The 20,560-nt window shown below is 38.5% G+C and overlaps 1 protein-coding gene across 2 annotated transcripts in view; it reads right to left on the reverse strand.

The window, feature by feature from the left end:
* Positions 1-20,560, reverse strand: part of LRBA (LPS responsive beige-like anchor protein) — a 560,210-nt gene that overhangs the window by 193,112 nt on the left and 346,538 nt on the right. For both annotated transcript variants that reach the window (XM_084626698.1, XM_084626699.1), the window contains 2 exons: positions 7,069-7,186; positions 3,092-3,194 (listed from right to left, as the gene is read on the reverse strand). In XM_084626698.1, coding sequence (XP_084482824.1) covers positions 3,092-3,194; positions 7,069-7,186 — 221 coding nt within the window. The remainder of the gene's footprint in view (positions 1-3,091; positions 3,195-7,068; positions 7,187-20,560) is intronic.

Below are 20,560 nucleotides of genomic sequence, written 5' to 3' on the forward strand. Positions count from 1 at the left end.
GTCTTCCATTTAAGCTGAAATTGCTTGGGTCAGACAGAGTGGGGCCAAGCTAAGGAGAAAGCAGGGGCCCAAGCTGAACTGGGGAGCAGAGCTGTGCCAGATTCAGAGGGATCAGAAAAGCAGCCCAGAGAGAGTAGACTTGCCCTGGGAGGAGAGCTGAAGCAACCAGAGCCAGAGGGGCCAGAAAAGCAGCCCACGAAGCAGGTCAGTGCTGGGAGCAGAGTCACAGAAGCAGCCTGCAGAGCAGACTTGTCCTGAGAGGAGAGCTGTGGCAACCAGAGCCAACGAAGCAGCACAGGGAGCTGGACGCAGAGCAGCAGCAGTGCTGAGACAGAGTAGTGGAGCTGGGGCTGGAGCAGTCCGGAGCCGGGTGCGGTGAGCAGCTGGAAAGAGTGAGGGGGGACCCTGGGCAGTGGGCCCAGCACAGGGAGACGCCTCAGCCAAGAGGCTCTGGAGGCCAGGCTTGGAGGGGGATCATAACCCCAACAGGGTGGGGGTGACATTGGGAAGAAGGGTCCTGCCACTTAGAAACTGAGAGCATGTGGCCACCACTGGAGCAAGTGTCCAACCCGCAGCACCCCTGCAGCACAGCCAGGGCCTGAGGAGGAGGCCTGGGACCTACAAGGAACAGACTGTGAACTGCCCTGACATTTCAGAGACACTGTAATGTTCCCTGCCACAGAGCGGGGTGATGTGTTTTCCTTTAACCTTTCACATTTTTCCTTATTCCTTTTTAAACTAATTGTTGATTAAATAAAATTGTATTTGATTTAAATCATATGTAATGATCAGTGGGTCAGGGAAGTGTCCAGTGCAGAGAGAGTATCCTGGAGTGGGGACACTCTAGCCCCGTCTTAGGTGACCACAGCAAGGTTGGGGGTCAAGCCCCCCCAGGAATCTTGGGCCCAGCCTTGTTGGGTTACAAGGACTCTGCCAGACAGGAGAGTGGAAGGGGAGTCCTCGAGGGCAGGGAAGGCTCTTGGTAAAGGAAGTGGGAGCGAGGACTCAGATCCTTTCGCTAGCACACCTCCCTGGGGTAGTGCAGAAGCCAGGAAAGTTCCCCACAATAGTGAGACCATTCCCCCGCTTACATTTGCAAGGCAATTCTCTCTATAATGAAAACAGACCTTAAATCAGATGTAATTTACATTGAAAAATGCAACAACATGTAACTGTAGGCATGTTTTATCTTAATGGTTAAAGTGCTATGTTAGATTTGTCTGGTGAAGGTCCAGTTGCTATTTTGGAGATTTCTAAAGTTTATTTTCATGGTTTTATAACCTAAAGAGAACAAAGGACTAAAAATCATTTGACAGCTGGATATTTTCATGTGCCATGATCTGAATTCTTGTGAATGTTAAACACAAACCTCTATAGTTGTGCAAGCTCAACCAATCCAAGAGGTTGAAATGTGTTACATCTACATGATTTATAGAGGTGGTAGATTATTAAATAAGAAAATTATTATATGGCATTTTAAAAATTCACCTTAGAATAAAGCCATCTTTTGGTGTCTGTTTCTAAGTGCCTTGAGAACAAAAGACAACAATCAGATGAAGAAAGGACTTTTATTATAAAATCCACTCTCTTGAGATTTAAATGCTGAGCAACTTTGGGGATTTAGCCATAAATAACTCAAGCAATTAAACTATTGGAGTTTGATGCCAGATTTCTTGAAGTTTGAGAAAGAATAGAAAACTATTCCCTGGAAATTATAAATCAAGCAGAGAAGGGTTGATCCCGAAATTCCATAAGATTATTCTATTCATAATAAAAACATCTGCGAACTCCAGCAGTACTTATTTAAGAAGTATCTAGAATTAGCCTTTTCCAGTACCCGTTAAACAGAATAACTGTGGCTCACGTATTTATTTGTGCTACTGATAAACTATTAACAATTTATATTTTATCAATATTGTTATAGTAAAAGTATTACATTAAATTACAACTGCATATGCACTAATTGTACCTTTAAAGTGGACACATTACATTCAATTTTTCAAGCAGTAAAAACCAAATTCTTAATGAAATATCATAATTTAATTCCTAATTTTCCTTAAAGCATGACTGTATAACAGTTGTTACTGTTACAGATCAGATTTAAGAGACTGGAGGACCTTTTCTTATCACTGTGAAAACCATGTCCAAAATATTTATCACCACTTCATTTCGTCCCATTCATACATGAAACAAAACAAAACGACAGCATTCCTAACTTTGAAGAAAGAACAGTGATACAATTAATTCAATATTGCCATTTCTTAAGAAAATTCTTAGAAAGACTTTTTTTTTTTCTAAAGTTTACTCATTGAAAGTGATGGAGTAAAATAACTGATTATGACTAAATACACCTGTAAGCAGATGATGGAACCACTTACTTGGGACCTAATCCAATTCCCATTTAATTGAATGGACAAGGGATCGTGCCCCTTTGTTTCATTCAGAACATTCTTGATAACCCAGGCCTAGCCCCTTCTAAAAGGTCAATTGGGCAGATTCTGGAGCAGTTTTAGGATGCAGACAAATAGCCTGAAATCACCAAATTCACTTCACCTGTAACCTAAGGTAAAGTTTGAACTTTGGCCTCCAGAGTTGCACCAAATGCAAGTGCACCAAATGACTACCTCAGTCTTTCTTCAACTCATCCACTTCTATACAGTTGCATAGTTTCCTACTGATGAGAAACTGCCATTTTCAGCTAGGCTGAGGTGTCGTGGAGAGTTGAAGGATGTCTCAGTCAACCTAACATAATTGAAAACTGCCACAAAAGCTAATCAATCCTCCAAGCAGATTCCTACATTTCACAGAGCTGACAAGCATAAAGGGAAAGTGACTGTGTCTTAGCCAGTGAGAGGGCAACTTTCTCCATAATGTGACAGAAATCCAAAGCCCTCAAAACTCATTCTCTCTGGTCATATGATTATATAATAAAGATGAGCTCCGCTCTGCCTTTGAAATTCTCCAGTACAACTAAACTGAAAAAACTGTGTACAGCAGGTGGGTTGTTTTGTGTTTTTAAACCATTTAGTTAAAAAAAGGAAGATAATTAAGAAAAATCATACTGTAGCTTATATCTTTCATAGTAAAATACCTGGTCTGTGGTAGCCCAAAGCTAGTGCCAATGCCAACACGTGGTAGACAATTAACCACTTTTTTTACTGTTGCTGGGTCTGGGAAGTTGAACATAACAGCAACTGTGAACAAACAGAACAGTTAGAACATGACATTGTTTTCTGTCATTTACAGTAGGCTTCCTGGCCCAATAAAACAATGTTGAATTCATGAGTATAAGATACAGCATTAAATATCTTTTCCCATAATATACTGTAAGTCAAATTTTTATACATCATGAGTTATTTCTTTTTAACTTTTAAAACTGCATTTTTAGAGCTACTTCTAGTTGTAAACACTAGCAGAAGTTTCAGCAGATGCTGTCTTATTAGCATTAACATGCTAATAAGAGCATACATTACCTATAGCAATTTTTTATTTGAATATAATTGAAGTGATATTTATTCATCTCTATTTCCAGATTCAGCTTGGAAAAAGAAAAAGCATACACAGTTTGTATAGTAAGTGCATCATACACAACTGTGACTTTTGCTGGGAATTTTTATTTTTTTAAGCTCATTTTCCACTTAAGTGGAATTACCAAAGAAATATTTAAAGATTTTCAACAGACATTCATTCTTTTTTTTTTTTTTAAACCTCCTCAGGAAAACCTTCATCAGGAAATTGAATTCTTCTTTTCTGAGATATCACATGGAAATAAAAATTAAAAACTATGTGATCCTGTAATGAGATCATCAGAGGTGGACATTTATGCCCACATGGAGTCCCATTTATAGCCCCAATCCAGCAAAGCATTTTGCATATGCTCAATTTAGATCCAAAAAGGACTTGGAGGAAAAAAGCAGCTCTGGCCCAAACCAACTACATGAACAAGGCAGCAATCCATACTAATGTATTATTATATCTTAAGGTAGCACCAAGAGGCCAACCGAAAGCGGGTTCCATTGTGCCAGGCACCTTTTACACACTGAATCAGACAGAGTCCCTGTTTCAAAGAACTTAATCAAATCTTAATCTAAATTAAAAAAAAATCAGATAGAGGGTAGGGGGAAATGATATAGCATCATATAACATCATGTGAGTGCCACAAATATTTTTTGTTATTTAAATAATTTAGGTGGGTTTCTGTTAGAATGGGACTAGCCAAACAGAAAGACAAAAGAAGGGAGAGAGGACATGAGGAGTAAGTGGATGAGAGGAGTTGGAGTAAACAGCCAAACAGCAGAGGGGAGAGAATGTCGAGAGTGAAACCTACAGAATGCCATCTGTTGACATCATCAGTGTCCCATGGTCTTTACTTAAAATGTTTCTGTAGTTGTTCTATCAGTTTCAGTCTCTGGCTGACTACTCCCTGCAGTTTCCTTCTAAGGCCACACAGCTAGGGGATAGGAAGATGCCTCATAGGTCCTAGATCCTCATTATCTGACCATAAGGAACTACACCTCTAGGTGTCAGACAGTATAGATCAGTCTCCAAAATTTATTTCTTTACCTGTCTGCTTAGAATACCAAAAATGTTTCCACCTGTGTGATGGTAATTTTTGTGAGGTGAATGCAAGGTTGCCAGGAATTGGACAGACCAACTTATTTCACATAGATCAAATCGCCATCATATGGTATGGCACGGCACATGGATAGATTCATACTGCTGACTTTGAGATGTAAAGCTCCATATTCTAGTACTAAATCCTTGAACTATGCAGGACCCACAAAGTGTTAAGATTTCTGAAAGTCAGCTGCACAATTTATAGCTGATACTACAGATACTGTAAAATGATTGTGAAACAGCTTTAAGTATGGGATTCTCAGCCTGGAGGTTGTGACTCCTCATTAGGTGTTGGGGTGGTGACTGATTACCTACCTTACTCTTCCCATATTGCTAAACAGGATCAGGATCATGGCTGTATGAATAATCAAATTTTTGGTTTGGTGGCCAAAATAAACAAACAAAAGTTTGCTTTGGGTTGACCCAAAATGTGGGGGAAAAAAATCCCTTTTTCCAGAAAAATGTCAAAGCTAAAAATAATTTTGCTTTGGGATAAACAAAACCTTTAGTCTGACTAAATGTTTTCTTTTGTTTTTGAGGGTTTCTAAACTTTTTTTTTATGTTTATGAAAAATACAGAATCAATCACAAACAAAAATAGGGCTTTCAGATAAAACAATGAAATTCTAAAACAGAAAGGTCAAACCATTTTCATGTCAGAAAGACAAAATGAACCATTCTGACATTTCCAATTTCTTTTTTTAATTCAACCTAAACAACTCATTGAAATACATCAAGATTAGCAAATTGTTTTGGTTGAACTGCATCTGCATTTTTTGGCCAAAAAAATAGATTTGCACAAAAAATTTCACTCAACTCTAGTAATGGCTAGATTGGTGGAGAGGAGCACAGAGAAATAAGGGAGAATGGAAAGGTGGAGTATTTCGTTTGGAAAAAGTTGAGTACTTCTGGTACAAGGCATCAGAAATGGTAGTATAATTGGCAGAAGTCTTGAGGAAATCTTACTTGTCTACTAAACTACTGTTTCAATGCACTTTGCACAGGTAGGTATGACTGTCCCTTTATAAGAGCAAAACCAGATTTGAAATCAGCATTCAAATGCAGCATATGAAAACCAAATGTGTCACCCACGTGACTAGGTTTGGTCACACACTAAGAGATGATTTTTCTTTGGTTGAATATTGGTGGATTCAAAATTACTCAGGATAAAAATCAGGATATCACTGTGGACAATTCAGTCAAACCCTGTGCTCAATGCATAGTGACAGTTTCAATAGAAAAAAATGTTAAGACATGAAGAATCAGTTACACCGGACCCTCACTAGAACGCATGTCTATATAGCACAAATTTGCACATAACACGGTCGCACCCATGGATCCCAAATTTAATTACTTTAATTGCGATTCATTTTAACACAGTCCCCGCGTTAACGCAGTACCGCGCCTGGATCCCAAATCCCGTGTTCTAGCGAGGGTCCGGTGTATATATTTCATCTGTATTCAGTTCTAGTCACCCCATCTCAAAAAAGGGAGCTGAAAATGAGGAGAGGGTGTCAGAGACTGGTGATGAAAATGATTAGAGGAATCAAGAGTTCTCTTTATGAAAAGAGGCTGAAAAGCTGGAACTATTGACTTCACAGAGGGGATGAATTAAACGGACATAAAAGAGGCATACAAAATAATGACTAGCTTAGAAAAATTCAATCACGTACTACTGTTTACCCTCCCTCATAACAGAAGGATAAGGAGACACGCAAAAAACAAATTTAAAACTGATAAAAGGATTTGGGTTTTTACACAATGAATAATTAACCTGTGAATCGGATTGCCACAACTGTCATTGAGGCCATGAGCTTGGTAGGATTTAGCAAAGGATTAGATATTTTTGTATACATGAGAAGAATATCCAGAGTTTCACTGAACATATTATTTGTTTTTATTTAAGACATTTAAATCTGGCAGATTATTCCGTAATTGTCTATTCTGGGATTTCTTTGAAAACACCTGGAATTGACCACTGACAAAGACAGGATGTCAGACAATATTGGCCACTGGTCTCATTTAGTACTGCAGTTCTTATATTCCCTTGTCCTTAATACTGCATAACCAGCAACTGTTTTCCTACCACAGGAAAATAATAGTCTGTTTTAGTACAACAGATGAGAACACAGACATGCTTTAAGCAAAGTAAGTGTACAGAAAGTGCCAACTCAGCATTTGGACTCTAAATAGAAGCAAAAAACTTAATTGAAAAAAAAGTGAGTTATGATGTTTTACCCACAAGACTTCTCTCTGGAAAACTTTATACAGGAAAAAGTTATCCTTGAAATCTGAAGCATTTTTGTACATATAATTTCATTTTTTTAAATCAAAGACACAGCCTATATTCATTAAACAAAAACAGCAGCAAATTCTAGGCAACAAAAAGTGAAATAGAAACACATATTGTCAAACCAAAATTCTTCATCCCTCCATTCCAATCCCTTGCTACCTCTGTTTGCCATGAAGATCTCCAATGCTGTATTTTGCAGGAGATAGCGTCGGGAAAAAATTGACCGAATCTCTGTGAACAGCCATTTTCCATGGAGTCCCTCTGTATAAGCCAGAATCTTATAAAATAAAAAGGGCCAATAAGTATTCAGAAGCAGACAGGACATTACATTATAAACAAACTATCAATGTAGACACCATCACATTTTTTCCAAAAGTACATTTGATCCAGGAAATGTGGAGATTCTAAAAATAGTTAAATCTGCAACTCCAGTAATATTTAAGAGTAAACTAAAACAAAACCTTAATTCAATCACTACATCAATAATGCACTTTCAAATTTGTAAAATATGAGAACTATATTTATGCAACTGATTTAAAAGATGATTTATGCAACGATCAGACTTTTTGTAATTAGTATGTTAGAGGCCAGCCTTTCCAAAGTGCTCAGTAACCAACAGCTCCCAATGAAAAACTGGCCACTTCATTTAGGTGCCTAAATGGGAGCCACGCTCTTTGAAATGTCTGGCATCAATAGTGGGTGCCGAGCACTTCTGAAAATCTGCCCTTATTGTTTTTCAAGATCAAATTTTTGATGTGTTTTTTCCTAGCCAAGCAATTGTTAGAAATTGTATGAAATATGTTACATTTCAGGATTAAATGACAAAAAATAGTAATTTTTATGGAGGGCATTCACTTTTGACATTGGATTGAACTACATTTTATTTTAGTGTTGTAACATATAAACAAGAAAAAATACCTTTTTTTAAAAAAATGACCTTAAAAATTGTTCCTTATGTTTATCGTTAAGGTAATATTCATTCATTCTGGAAGTATAAAGGTTCACTGTATAAGAGGTTAAGTATCATTTTGTCAGCTAAGGTTAAACACAAACCTGCAAATGAACTCGGCATAATCTCTCTATGGAGTAAGCGGTTGTCAAAGTAACTTGTTACAATTCCTGTCATCCCAGCTGACAGACACAGATGCTTAGTCAGCCTTCACAATTCAAACTAATCCTATCTTTAGTCCTCAACCACTTTGTTTCTTTGCTGCACCAGTTTTGCCTTTTCATTTCAAAGCTTAATTATGAAGGTGTTAAGGGACAACAAGACTGGCACTTCTCTGACCCAGTTTAACAAAGCATAAGCAACAAGAAAAACTGAATTTAGATTTGTCAGAATAATTTCAATTAACACAATTATGTCGGACTTAAATGCACTAAAGCAAGGAAGGTAAATTTAAGGCTGGTAGTTGGTGCCACCACAACTCTGCTTACGCAATATATTATGTTAAAATCACTTTTTAAGACCCTCTGCAAATATTTAAAAGTGTTAAGCCAAATTCAATGCAAAAATATGAGCAAAATGTCTAATGAAATTAGCGGTCTTCGGTGAGCACGTAAGGACAGAATTTGGCCACCTACCTGGATACATATGTATGTGTGCAAGTATTATTATTATTATTTATATTCCAGCAGTGTCTAGAGACCCCAACCATCGTATACAAACATAGCACATAACACAGTATCTGCCCTGAAGAGTTTACAACCTAACAAAATACAAGACAGGCACACAAAAACAAACAAACTAATAAGCAACAGCTCAGAAGCACAGAACTTGCAAGGTACAATGTCTCCTGATGTTTCCTCTTCAACCAGCCTCCCCTCAGCTCACAATGAAAAAATCCCCCAAAATTGTTATTTTTAAATCAAATTCTTGAGAGGCACATGAAAGGTAACGGTGATCGGTAATGGTTCCAAACCATTTCTGAAATTGGAGATATAGCAGACTTGGGACCATGTTAACCCTTTTCTTCACCTCTCCCAGCTAACTGACAATGCTGTGTACCCAGGAAACACCATGTAAGGCTTTGTTCCATTACATGTATAACAAGTACCAATGAGAAAGTATGACAAAAAAGTAGCATTGGTTGAGGAGGCAAAGCAGTCAATCCTGAAAACCTTGCGAAGGCAAAGATCTCTTTTACTTTACTCAGATGAAACTTCCAATAATATTTTCAAATCGAGACCTATGTCTTCAGAGATCATATTTAGGAGGGGCCAACAGAGGTAGCAATTCACAAAATTGCTTAAGCAAGAAAAGTAAAAATAATTATGACAAGCAGCATTGCTGTATGCACACATATTTTAGAGTCAAACATCAATTACTCAGATACTATGAGTTAAAACAGAAATCTAAACAATTCAATCACATTAAAAGGCTAAATACTCTTTTTTCCCCCAACTGGAGTCACTTATGACAACATGTGTACAATTAAACCATCAAATGGGAAAGTTTCCAATACACCTAACGATGAAAAAAAATGGATTTAAAAAGCTAACTTACAAGCGTCAGAGATACTTTATATTAATGTCTTTTCACAGTCATGACAAAGCTATTGAATCCTATGCCAGAAAGTTTATAATAAAAACTCAGACTCAACTACAGATACATTACGAGGCACCTCTGTAACAATTCTTTATTCATTACAAATAGTTATCAGGAGCGAGAAGCAGCTGAGGCCTAGCTGAGCAAGACCTTCATTTCTTGTTGGAATACTATCTGCCTGGTCTGTAGCTTCACTTCAAAGTCTCTGGAGTTCAATTAAAACTGGATTAGGTGGAAGCAGACCTTCTTTGGGACTTTCTGTTCTCTGAAACTCCACACATACTGACAGCACCCTAGACAAAGGTCTAGCCCTCCAATGAACCAGTTGCTATGGAAACTGCATCATTACCATTGCTCTGCAGTCATCACACCAACTCTAGTAGTTTGAAAGATACAGAGAACACACTCTTCTTCAATGTTTGTTACTACATATGTCTTATGAAAACCAGGACCCTTCCTTGGTTCAATCATTTCCAGCCTCAGAACATTTGATTTTACCAATAACTCACATTTCAGAAATATGAAGTATTTACAGAAATCAGTAAAGCAAATATAAAAAAATAAAAAGTCAGAATTTGTAGTCTATTAAAAAGGGAGCAAAAATGTTTCATCTGTCTTACTTTCTTTGAAATTTTTAATTTTATAATTATAACTTTTGAAAATTAAAGACCGTTTCCCTTAAAAAAACACAATATCTCTTTCACTCATATGCCAGATAATATAGCATTTTGTTAATGTAAAGAAAGTTTCTTTAATGTTGCACAATAACCTAAGTTTAAAAGACGACTATTACTGGTTCTAAGGTTTTTCATTCATTGCCAATAATTTTGGAGTAACTACTTCTAAAACAAAGAGAGGCTAATGTGACTGTGTATTCTAATTTAATCTCACAAATGATATAATCTCCCACCTCAAGAAAAGAAATGGAGAACTATTTCTAGGATTTTACCCTTTAATGTCTTTAACGCATTAGAGTTTCAAAACAGACTGAATAGGCAATAAATATATTTTTATCAGACATTAAAGAAAGAGTACACAACTTAAATGACAAGTTAAAAACGCTTATGCTAAATGATGGATTACTCTAAAATTCCATGGTTACAAAAACATCCTGTGCAAGCTGATCCATATATAGGCTTTAGGGATACAATGTAAACAAATAGCATGACTATGATAAACACCACCAGTTTATGTTCACCTCAGTACAATACCCTCAAGTCATGTCAAACAATATAGACTGAGGTCCTGATCCTGAAATCATATCAATTTGGGTGCACCTTTGCACAGCCCTACTGAAGTCAATGATATTCTGCATGGGTGCAGGACACTACCAGAGAAACCAAAGACAGAAGAATAACGGGCAATTAGCCCCTGACTTGAATTTACATTTTAGGCTCTGATTTTGTAATTACAATTGAATCTATATGTGCAAGTTTCACAGCAGTAAAGTGGCTGCCCCTACATTGTTCTGTCATCTTGCAACGTGAACACAAAAAGCCGTAAAACTAGCTTCCACCCCTCCCTGCCCCCAATAACTGCTTAAAAGATTAAGAACATAAGAATGGCCATACTAGGTCAGACCATCTAGCCCAATATCCTATCTTCCAACAGTGGCCAATGCCAGGTGCCTCAGAGGGAATGAACAGAATATGTAATCATCAAGTGATCCACTCCCTGTCGCCCATTTCCACTTCTGGCAAACAGAGGCTAGGGACACCATCCCTGCCCATCCTGGCTAATAGCCATTGATGGACCTATCCTCCATGAATTTATCTATTTCTTTTTTTGAACCCTGTTATAATCTTGGCCTTCACAATATCCTCTGGCAAGGACTTCCACAGGCTGACTGTGCATTGTGTGAAGAAATACTTCCTTTTGTTTGTTTTAAACCTGCTGCCTATTAATTTCATTTGGTGACCCCTAGTTCTTAAGTTATGAGAAGGAGTAAATAACACTTCCTTATTTACTTTCTCCATACCAGTCATTATAGTATAGATGATGATCATCATAGCAGTCCAACAACAGTATCTCTCCATGTTATATTAAAACATGGGGTCATATTAAATGGTTACAATTTTAAAGATTACTATTATACTCCATAATAAAAAAATCTTTTATTAAAGGCTAGAAGAACAACATTTTATTTTAAATTTTAAGCAAATCAATCGACTATTGTATACTCAGTTTTAGAATAAAGTATTATTGATCTTGAAAATGTGAATACTCTAGAGGTAATTAAGTCTGCAAATGGGTTATAGAACTGAAACAGTAATTGAATAATTACATCATTTTTATGTGCAAGGCAGCTTAAGTACCACAAGTAAAATAAAAACCAAATAACTGATTTCAACAGCTGCCTCATATTTTTATATTTTGTACTCCAAAATGAAATGTCTATTTGAAACCCATTCCTAAAATAGCCATATATTGTGTGCATTCAGAATAAAGACATATGTTTGCATTTCTGTTTATTCGTTTTCAATCAAAAGACAACCTATAGTAAATTATTGCTCTGACAAACCAAAGTATGATGGTTATAGTAACCTTAATCTTTTTATGTCAAGTTTGTATAGAAAGTCATGAGCTTACAAGCAGCTAGATTTTTACAAAAACTGATGTATGATTTTCTGTGTAACTGGCTCTCGATCACAGTATTTAAGCTGTGTTAACAATATTAAATTCTGCATTTTCACATATACTCTATTTACACTACTTGTACACCAGTAAGCCATATAATTGTAGCTTATCGTTATATAGGATTTGTTACTAAAACAAAGTCTTACTGTGCTTCTTGCTTAATAAAGTCCAAATACAGCTGACCTAATACCAAAAAAAAAAAATGTTAATGATAATTTAAGAATGCATAACTGTTATTAAACATCACAGGGCTTATTGGCATCATTTTAGATGTTTCATTCAACACACTGCCAGAACAAAACAGAAAACAAATCATATGGGGGGTAAGTAGTAAGAAAATGGTTGATTTTAATCAATTGTTAAATATTTACTCAAGCAGTTGCTGAATTCTTCATTCTAGCAGTCTCCCCTCTACCCCCACTACAGTCTGAAATACCATTCTATTCCAAATTTTCATGGGTGACAAATTCAATTAAACATATTCATTACTTTAATGTTCCACTTGGCAGTTTTAGCCAGCATAAAGAATTAAAAATAAATAAATAAATGCTCTGTGACCTTTGTATCGATCAGACTAAAATGGTTTAAGCCTGGCTGTGGGTGGTGGAGGGTTTGGGGAAAAAAACCTCTCATGTTTTCTCTTCCAATTACTGGAGGAGATGATAAAACCACAGCAAATGATGTATCAGCTCATTTTATCTTATCGCTTTGGGGCTAGGTGACAATGAAGTTCATATTTCACTGGTTCCCATTGAAGATTGTGAAAATTACTTGCCCTTATGACCTGAAATTTTACTAGAAGACAGAAATTTCTCTTCTGCAAAGTAATGCAATTTTTCAGATGTCAACCTTTAGCCGAGCTTTAAAAATTAATTTCATTTATATTAACCAATGATATTGATATTTTCACAGAACACTCTTTGATACATGAAGTATGGATCGGCAAATAGATGTTGTTTTAGATGTGTAAAACTATTTGATTTTAAGCTGCTAGTACAGATTTACAGCAAACTGAAATTCCTATATAATAAATAATATTTGTTCTGGCCTGATGCACCTCAAAGCCCCTGGCCTGTAACTAATTCAGAGTGCTTAGTTAGGATTTTATTCCTAATCCTGCTCATATTTAGAAGAATTTGCATAGTAAAGGATATACAAATAAAAACCCTTTCTTTAAAAATAAATAAGTCATATGCTGCCAGAGGCTGACGTGTGCTTGATGTGGTGGAAAACACCTTTAAGCCTTCAAAAATGGTAGCGAAATACTCAGCTGAATTTACTGAGATTGAATCCCTCTCAAAAAGAAAAATTAATGCAGGTCCGAGTGTCTAAAGAGGTTCCTTCATTAAGAGCAGAAAGGAACCCAATGAACAGGACCTACCCATAGGTTTGATTGTTTGTGTTTAAAATTAGAACAGGAAAATTTTATTCATAACCTTTTCTTAAGGTCAGTGGGGTGCTCCTGGCCTGAAGCACCTCACAATGGCTCCTCAGTTGGCCTCAAATTTAGTACAGATGTCAGCACCCAATATCCTATCTCCTCCTCTGCACCCAGTAGCTGGTGTAAAGAATTATTCCTTTAGGCTATAAGTGACCCATACCCTAGCTGGTCTGTAGTGAGCAGGACCAGTGGGTAAAACTCCTTGCCATTGGCAGAAGAGGTTGATATGAAAAAACAAAACAGGGATTGGCTGCTTCATGTGACTGTTAATGGGACACAGAGCCTTCAGTTCAAACTTTTCTCAGCAGAGCAGTGGCGGTTACTAAGACAACGGATACAGACTGGTACATGAAGACTTTACTTTTCAGCTGGGGCAAGAGAATGAAGAACCAGGTAATTATCTATGAGTGCCATGGTCTCTTCATCTTAATCGAGATGGTGTACACCTTTTGGATATGGGGAGACAAAATGCTCAACATATATATCTTAATATAGGATGAGGTCTGGATGCTAGCAGGGTATAACAGTTAAGACAATTTGTCCTAGGAAAAAGATGTTTGATTTCTCTCAGCAACAAGAGAATTAATCAAAGTTTTAGTTGGTTCTCCCATCCGTGCCGGGTCAGGACTTGGAGTAACAACTCTTTGTTGCAGATTAGACATCCGGCTCCTTCAAGAAGAAAGGGAGTTGGATTTTCAGGGAGCCCTAAATTCTTATAAGACCAGCGTGAGGCCTTGGTTTAGAAAGCCCCAGTGAATGTGCCAGAGTGCCACTTGAGCATTAGTAGGGTTTGCACATCGAAGGGTAGAGAAGGTCAATAACTACTTGGCATGGCTACAGCCTTCCACCTTTTACTGCTGCCAGACCAAGTTGCCTTTAGGAATTAACAGTACCAAATTTTAAATAAAAGGCTTAATACAGTTACAGCCACTTAGCCAAAAGATACTAATTTCTGTCTCCATTTTCACTGGCTCCCTGTCACTCAGTTTCTACATCACCAATTTAAAGACAGCCCAAGATTGGTAGTGACCAAACTTGCTGCTGTCCAACAGCTGTTCGGTGGCATATGTGAAACAAATCTGTGGTCTCAATCTGCTTCCGGTGAACATGTGTGAAAGTTACAACCACCACTTGGCTCAGACTCAGATGTCAAAAACTTTGAAGCTGCAAAGTACTAATTAACAATTTACTACTACTGAGACAACTAAGTGCAACCCTTAAAAGGTGGTCTCTCTTCAACATTAGCAGGAGGTGTGGAAAAATAGGTGCTGCTTCTACCCCCATGGATAGAAGGCTTCAGTCTCTAGAGCTGTCAATGCAGCACTTACCACAAGCACTAAATTAATTTTTTATTAAAAAAAAATCAGAAATTCTTGCCTGCTCTCTAGGATGTTATGTTGGACAAATAGTTCTCTAGGCAATCTCCGTCTTTGCCTCAGACACAATGATATTTGTCTTATCTACAACACATTTCTGTATGTCACCAGCAAAAAAATTGCAGCAATGCTTTCGGGTCATCAGGAAAAAAAAAACACACTACACCAACTATGATATTCCCAACCGGACCTTCTGTCTGTCCACTCAGACTATATCTCTAGCCGACATACACAGGGAAGAAGAATGGTGACTATATGTAGCTTTAACAAAGTTTCCCTTCAGTTCTTGTCACGGCTTTCACAATATTAGTTACACCACCTTCACATATGCAATAAACTAAAAGGACTGCAAAAAGACTAACTAAAACACATCTCTTAATACACAATCAATAGTTAATGGGAATAAACTGTATTTAAATGAATGTATTGGGTGATCTCAGTTGATACTGCCACATTAAAATAGGAACCATTGTTTCTTTAGGGGAAAAAACATGTTTAAAACCAAAGCTGAACAAATGTATGATCATGTATGGATTCAGATACACAGAAAAACGTTTGTTTATAGATCTACATACACATGAGGTGGAGGCCTACGCTGTCGTACCGGTGTAATTCGTAAAATATAAAAAAGTCGAAAATGGCTGAGAACTTAAAAATCTGCCAGTAACAGACTAAATCCCAGTGATGACTGAACCTGGTGATATGCTGAAACAAGAGCTCTCAACCCTGCCTGTAGCTGTCTCCATGCTTCACGCTGACTCAACTAATATTCTAGGCTTCCAAGTGAGGCACAGAGAGTTACAATCCTGTAATCTTATTGTATAGACATAAGAGAGGGGAAAGGGAGGAGAGAGAGAGCGTGCTCATGCACATGAACAAACAAGATTATATTAATGTAGGAGGAACATAGGAATTCCCTTACTGGCCCAGATCCAAGATACATCCAGTCCAGTATCCTTCTCTCCAACAGTGGCTAGTACCAGTTGCTTCAGAGGAAGGTGTAAGATCCCTGTAGTAGCAAATGTGGGATAATCTGCCCCTCACATTAAATCTCAACTTGGTCTCTCTAATAGTAACAGTTAGAGACTCGCTTAAGCTCTGAAGTATTATAGCACTTCCAAAATCATTACATTTAATTATAACAACTCTGGATATTCTTGCAATACATATAAATGCCCAATTCTTTTTTGAACCTTACTAAGTTCTTGGCCTCAGTGATTTCACAGGATAATTAGTTCCAGGCTAAATACACTTTGTGTGGGAAAAGTATTTCCTTTTATCAGTTCTGAAAGCGCCAAATTTCATTTCCACCAAATGTCCCCTCTTTCTTGGGTTATGAGACAGGATGCATCTGTTAAGGCTCTTCAGGTACACTTTATCCCTAGGTAGTAGTAATTCCTTAAGTTCTTTGCATCAAATGCTTGAAGCAGAGAAGTTAGACAATGCAGGTGGTACAGGTGATGTCTCACCATATATGATTCATCACTCATCATGTGGATGGGGTTGGTGGGGCGGGGTGGGCAGGAGAAAAAGAATCCTTATGCCATGATTACTCTGCTTGGATTCTGTGACTTATCTTGTCTGGGTTGGCTGTGAGCTGCTCTGTAGCCCAGAATCTCTGTAACATCAAGAACTACAACTAATTCCACACCTCCTAACTCTTTTCCTGTCCCCAGGGCTTGTAGAGAGTGGGAGAAAACACAGTGCTATCTATGTTGCCTTACATTGCTCAGGCATTTGAAGTTCTCCTCCCCAAACCCTGGTGGCTCATTTACAGCTCCACCAAAGCAGCATATAGAGACCAGACCAGGGGCCAGATACAGTGCCTACGGTCACTAAAGAAACACAGATACCAAATATACATGAACTGAGTAAGAATCACACGTCCTGCAAGAGTAGATATATTTCTGGAGCAAGAGAACTGACCACATCTATCAACCTTAAGGTTTTTCACTATGGCCCATCATTATAGGAGCTCAGCAGCTTTCCTTTTAGGATCATTCACTTAAATAATTTGATATATTAAAAATAAACATCTCACAGAATCATAGAGAATTAAGGGCAATATGGAGCAGTGGGTTAATATAACAGCTGCTGGCTTTCACCTTTGTAGGATGTAAAATAAATGTAATAGGCCTTGATTCTTCAACCAGATGTCCTAATGCAGACCCTTGCTCCCCGGGCTGTTTAATGCCCAGACACTATAGGCTTGTGCCTAGAGCTTCTGGAGTTACATGATGAGGGGATAATCACATCTTTCAGTCTTCCAAGCGATTGGAAAAAAAGAGAGTCTGAAAATGTGACTCAAGCGTAACAATGTCTACCTTGGACTGCTGACAGCCTTAAAAAACAATTCTGAAGTTATGAACTGCCCTATGAATTTCAATGGGAGGTTAAGTCAGAGACTGACTGCTTGAAATCAGGGGGAGGGCAATAGAAGCCACCTACATGGCCCCAACAAAGGATTCTGTATACACAAAGAGAGTGGGTAGAGGGATCAGCCCACCAACCCAAGAAGATACAGCCTGCCTGCCAGAGAAAGTACTGAGGTGCCTCCTTATTACCACTCCTGTCTCTTGGAGGGTAAGAAGGGTCTGCTACCACTGGAAGCCCAAAAACAAAGGGGGGCCAGTTGCAACTCTTGAGAGAGACAAGGAGACCTCATGTTGCCCCTGCACCTCTGAGAAAGGAGAAACCTTTCCGTCACTGCCATTCTAGGTAAGGGACAGGGCATCAGGATTGGGGCTATCAGCTATAGACAATCTCATGGTGTATCAAAGGGCTCAGATTGCTTTAATTTGGCTTTGCCTGCAACAACACAGAATACCATGCAAGTCATTTCAATTCTGCACAAGGAGTACTTTTGCATCTACCAGTACGGCAGAATTGGGATCTTGGTTTCTTGTGTATATTTCTCCACATCACAAAACTGCTGTACAATTTTGCACAATTGGCACTGGGGTCCAGTGGCAGACTGGGAAGATATAGGGTGTACATGAGAGAGTGAATCTGGAGACCCAAATATGCAGGGGTAGGCTGGGACTGAAGTATGGGTGAAGTTCCACAAGGCGCCTAAGTACCTGTGATCTCTTGTCATTTCAAATAATAAGGATATTTCCTTCCATGACAAGTTGACTGGGCAACAAAATGTCAGATGAAATTCAGAGTTGATGAATGCAAAGTAATGCACACTGGAAAACATAATCCCAACTATATATACAAAATGATGGGGTCTAAATCAGATGTTACTGCTCAAAAGAGAGATCTTGGAGCCATCATGGAGACTTCTCTGAACAGATCTGTACACTAAGTGTCAGGAACCATTAGGAAAGTGATAGATAATAAGACAAAAAATATCATAATGCCACTTGCTAAATCCATAACTTGAATCCTGAGTGCAATTCTGGTCACCCTATCTCAAAAACTATATATTAGAATTGGAAAATGCACAGAGAAGGGTAACAAAAATGATTAGGTGTACCGGAAAACTTTCATATAAGGAGAGATTAAAAAGACCGGGACTGTTCAGCTAAGGAAAACAGACAACTAAGGGGAGATATGATAGAGGTCTATAAAATTGTGACTGGTGTGGAAGAAGTGAATAGGGAAGTGTTTCACATAATATAAGAACCAAGGGTCACCCAATGAAATTAATAGGCAGCAGATTTTAAAACAAACAAGGAAGTATATCTTCACACAACACACAGTCAACCTGTGGAACTTGTTGCCAGGGGGTGTAATGAAGGCCAAAAGTATAACTGGGATCAAAAAAGAATAAGAGAAGTTCATAAAGGATAGCCAACATGGTCAGGGATGCAACCCCATGCTCTGGGTATCCCTAAGCCTCTAACTGCCAGAAGCTGGGACTGGAGGGCAGGGGATGGATCATTTGATAATTGCTCTATTCTGTTCATTCCCTCTGAAGCATCTGGTACCAGCAACTGCAGAAGACAGGATACTGGGCTAGATGATCTGTCCCAGAATGGGAGTACTTGTGGCACTTAGAAACTAACAATTTTTTTAGAGCATAAGTTTTCGTGGGCTACAGCCCACTTCATTGGATGCATAGAATGGAACATATAGTAAGAAGATATATATATACGTACAGGGAAAGTAGAAGTTGTAAGAGGCTAATTAAGATGAGCTATTATCAGCAGGAGAAAAAAACTTTTGTAGTGATAATCAAGATGGCCCTTTTAGACAGTTGACAAGAGAAGGTGTGAGGATACTTAAGGAAATAGATTCAATATGTGTAATGACCCAGCCACTCCCAGTCTCTATTCAAACCCAAGTTAATGGTATCTAGTTTGCATATTAATTCAAGCTCAGCAGTTTCCCCTTGGAGTCTGTTCTTGAAGCTTTTCTGTTGCAAAATTGCCACCCTTAAGTCTTTTATGAAGTGGCCAGACAGACTGAAGTGTTCTCCTACCGGTTTTTGAATGTTATGACTCCTGATATCAGATTTGTGTCCATTTATTCTTTTGCGTAGAGACTGTCCGGTTTGGCCAATGTACATGGCAGTCGGGCACTGCTGGTACATGACGGCATATATTACATTGGTAGATGTGCAGGTGAACGAGCCCCTGATGGCCCGGCTAATGTGATTAGGTCCTATGATGGTGTCACTTGAATAAATATGTGGACAAAGTTGGCATTGGGCTTTATTGCAAGGATAGGTTCCTGGGTTAGTGTTTTTGTTGTGTGGTGTGTGGTTGCTAGAGAGTATTTGCTTCAGGTTGGGAGGCTGTCTGTAAGTGAGGACTGGTCTGTCTCTCAAGATCTGTGAGAGTGAGGGATCATTTTTCAAGATAGGTTGTAGATGTTTGATGATGCGCTGGAGAGGTTTTAGTTGGGGGCTGAAGGTGACAGCTAGTGGCATTCTGTTATTTTTTTTGTTGAGTCTGTCCTGTAGTAGGTGACTTCTGGATACTCTTCTGACTCGGTCAAGCTGTTTTTTCACTTCAGCAGGTGGGTAGTGTAGTTTTAAGAATGCTTGAAAGAGATCTTGTAGATGTTAGTCTCTGTCTGAGGGACTGAAGCAAAGGTGGTTGTATCTTAGAGCTTGGCTGTAGACAATGGATCGTGTGGTGTGTCCTGGATGGAAGCTGAAGGCATGTGGGTTAGTATAGCAGTCAGTAGGAAATGGACCACTTGTGTGGATTGGTCTAGGGTGAGGTTGATGGTGGGATGGAAATTGTTGAAATCACGGTGGAATTCCTCAAGGGCTTAAGGTGCCACAAGTACTCCTGTTCTTTTTGTGGATACAGACTAACACGGCTGCTACTCGGAAACCTGTCCCAGAATGACAGGTTTCAGAGTAGCAGCTGTGTTAGTCTGTATCCGCAAAAAGAAAAGGAGTACTTGTGGCACCTTAGAGACTACCAAATTTATTTGAGCATAAGCTTTCGTGAGCTACAGCTCACTTCATCGGAGGCATTCAGTCCCAGAATGGCCATTCTTCTGTTCTTAAGTTTGAAGTACAGGATATACAGGTAGTTTATGTATTTATGGCACCTGGAAGAGGAGTGAAACACTACCTCATTTCTGGGAGAGGAGCATATCATTCCCTGCACGGGTTAGGAACAAGTTCACAACTATAAACTTTTCAGACTTTACCTATGAAGATATCAGTATCTCTGGCACAAGATG

This window comes from Lepidochelys olivacea (assembly GCF_965140295.1).
Source record: "Lepidochelys olivacea isolate rLepOli2 genome assembly, chromosome: 4".
Lineage (NCBI taxonomy): Eukaryota > Metazoa > Chordata > Testudines > Cheloniidae > Lepidochelys > Lepidochelys olivacea.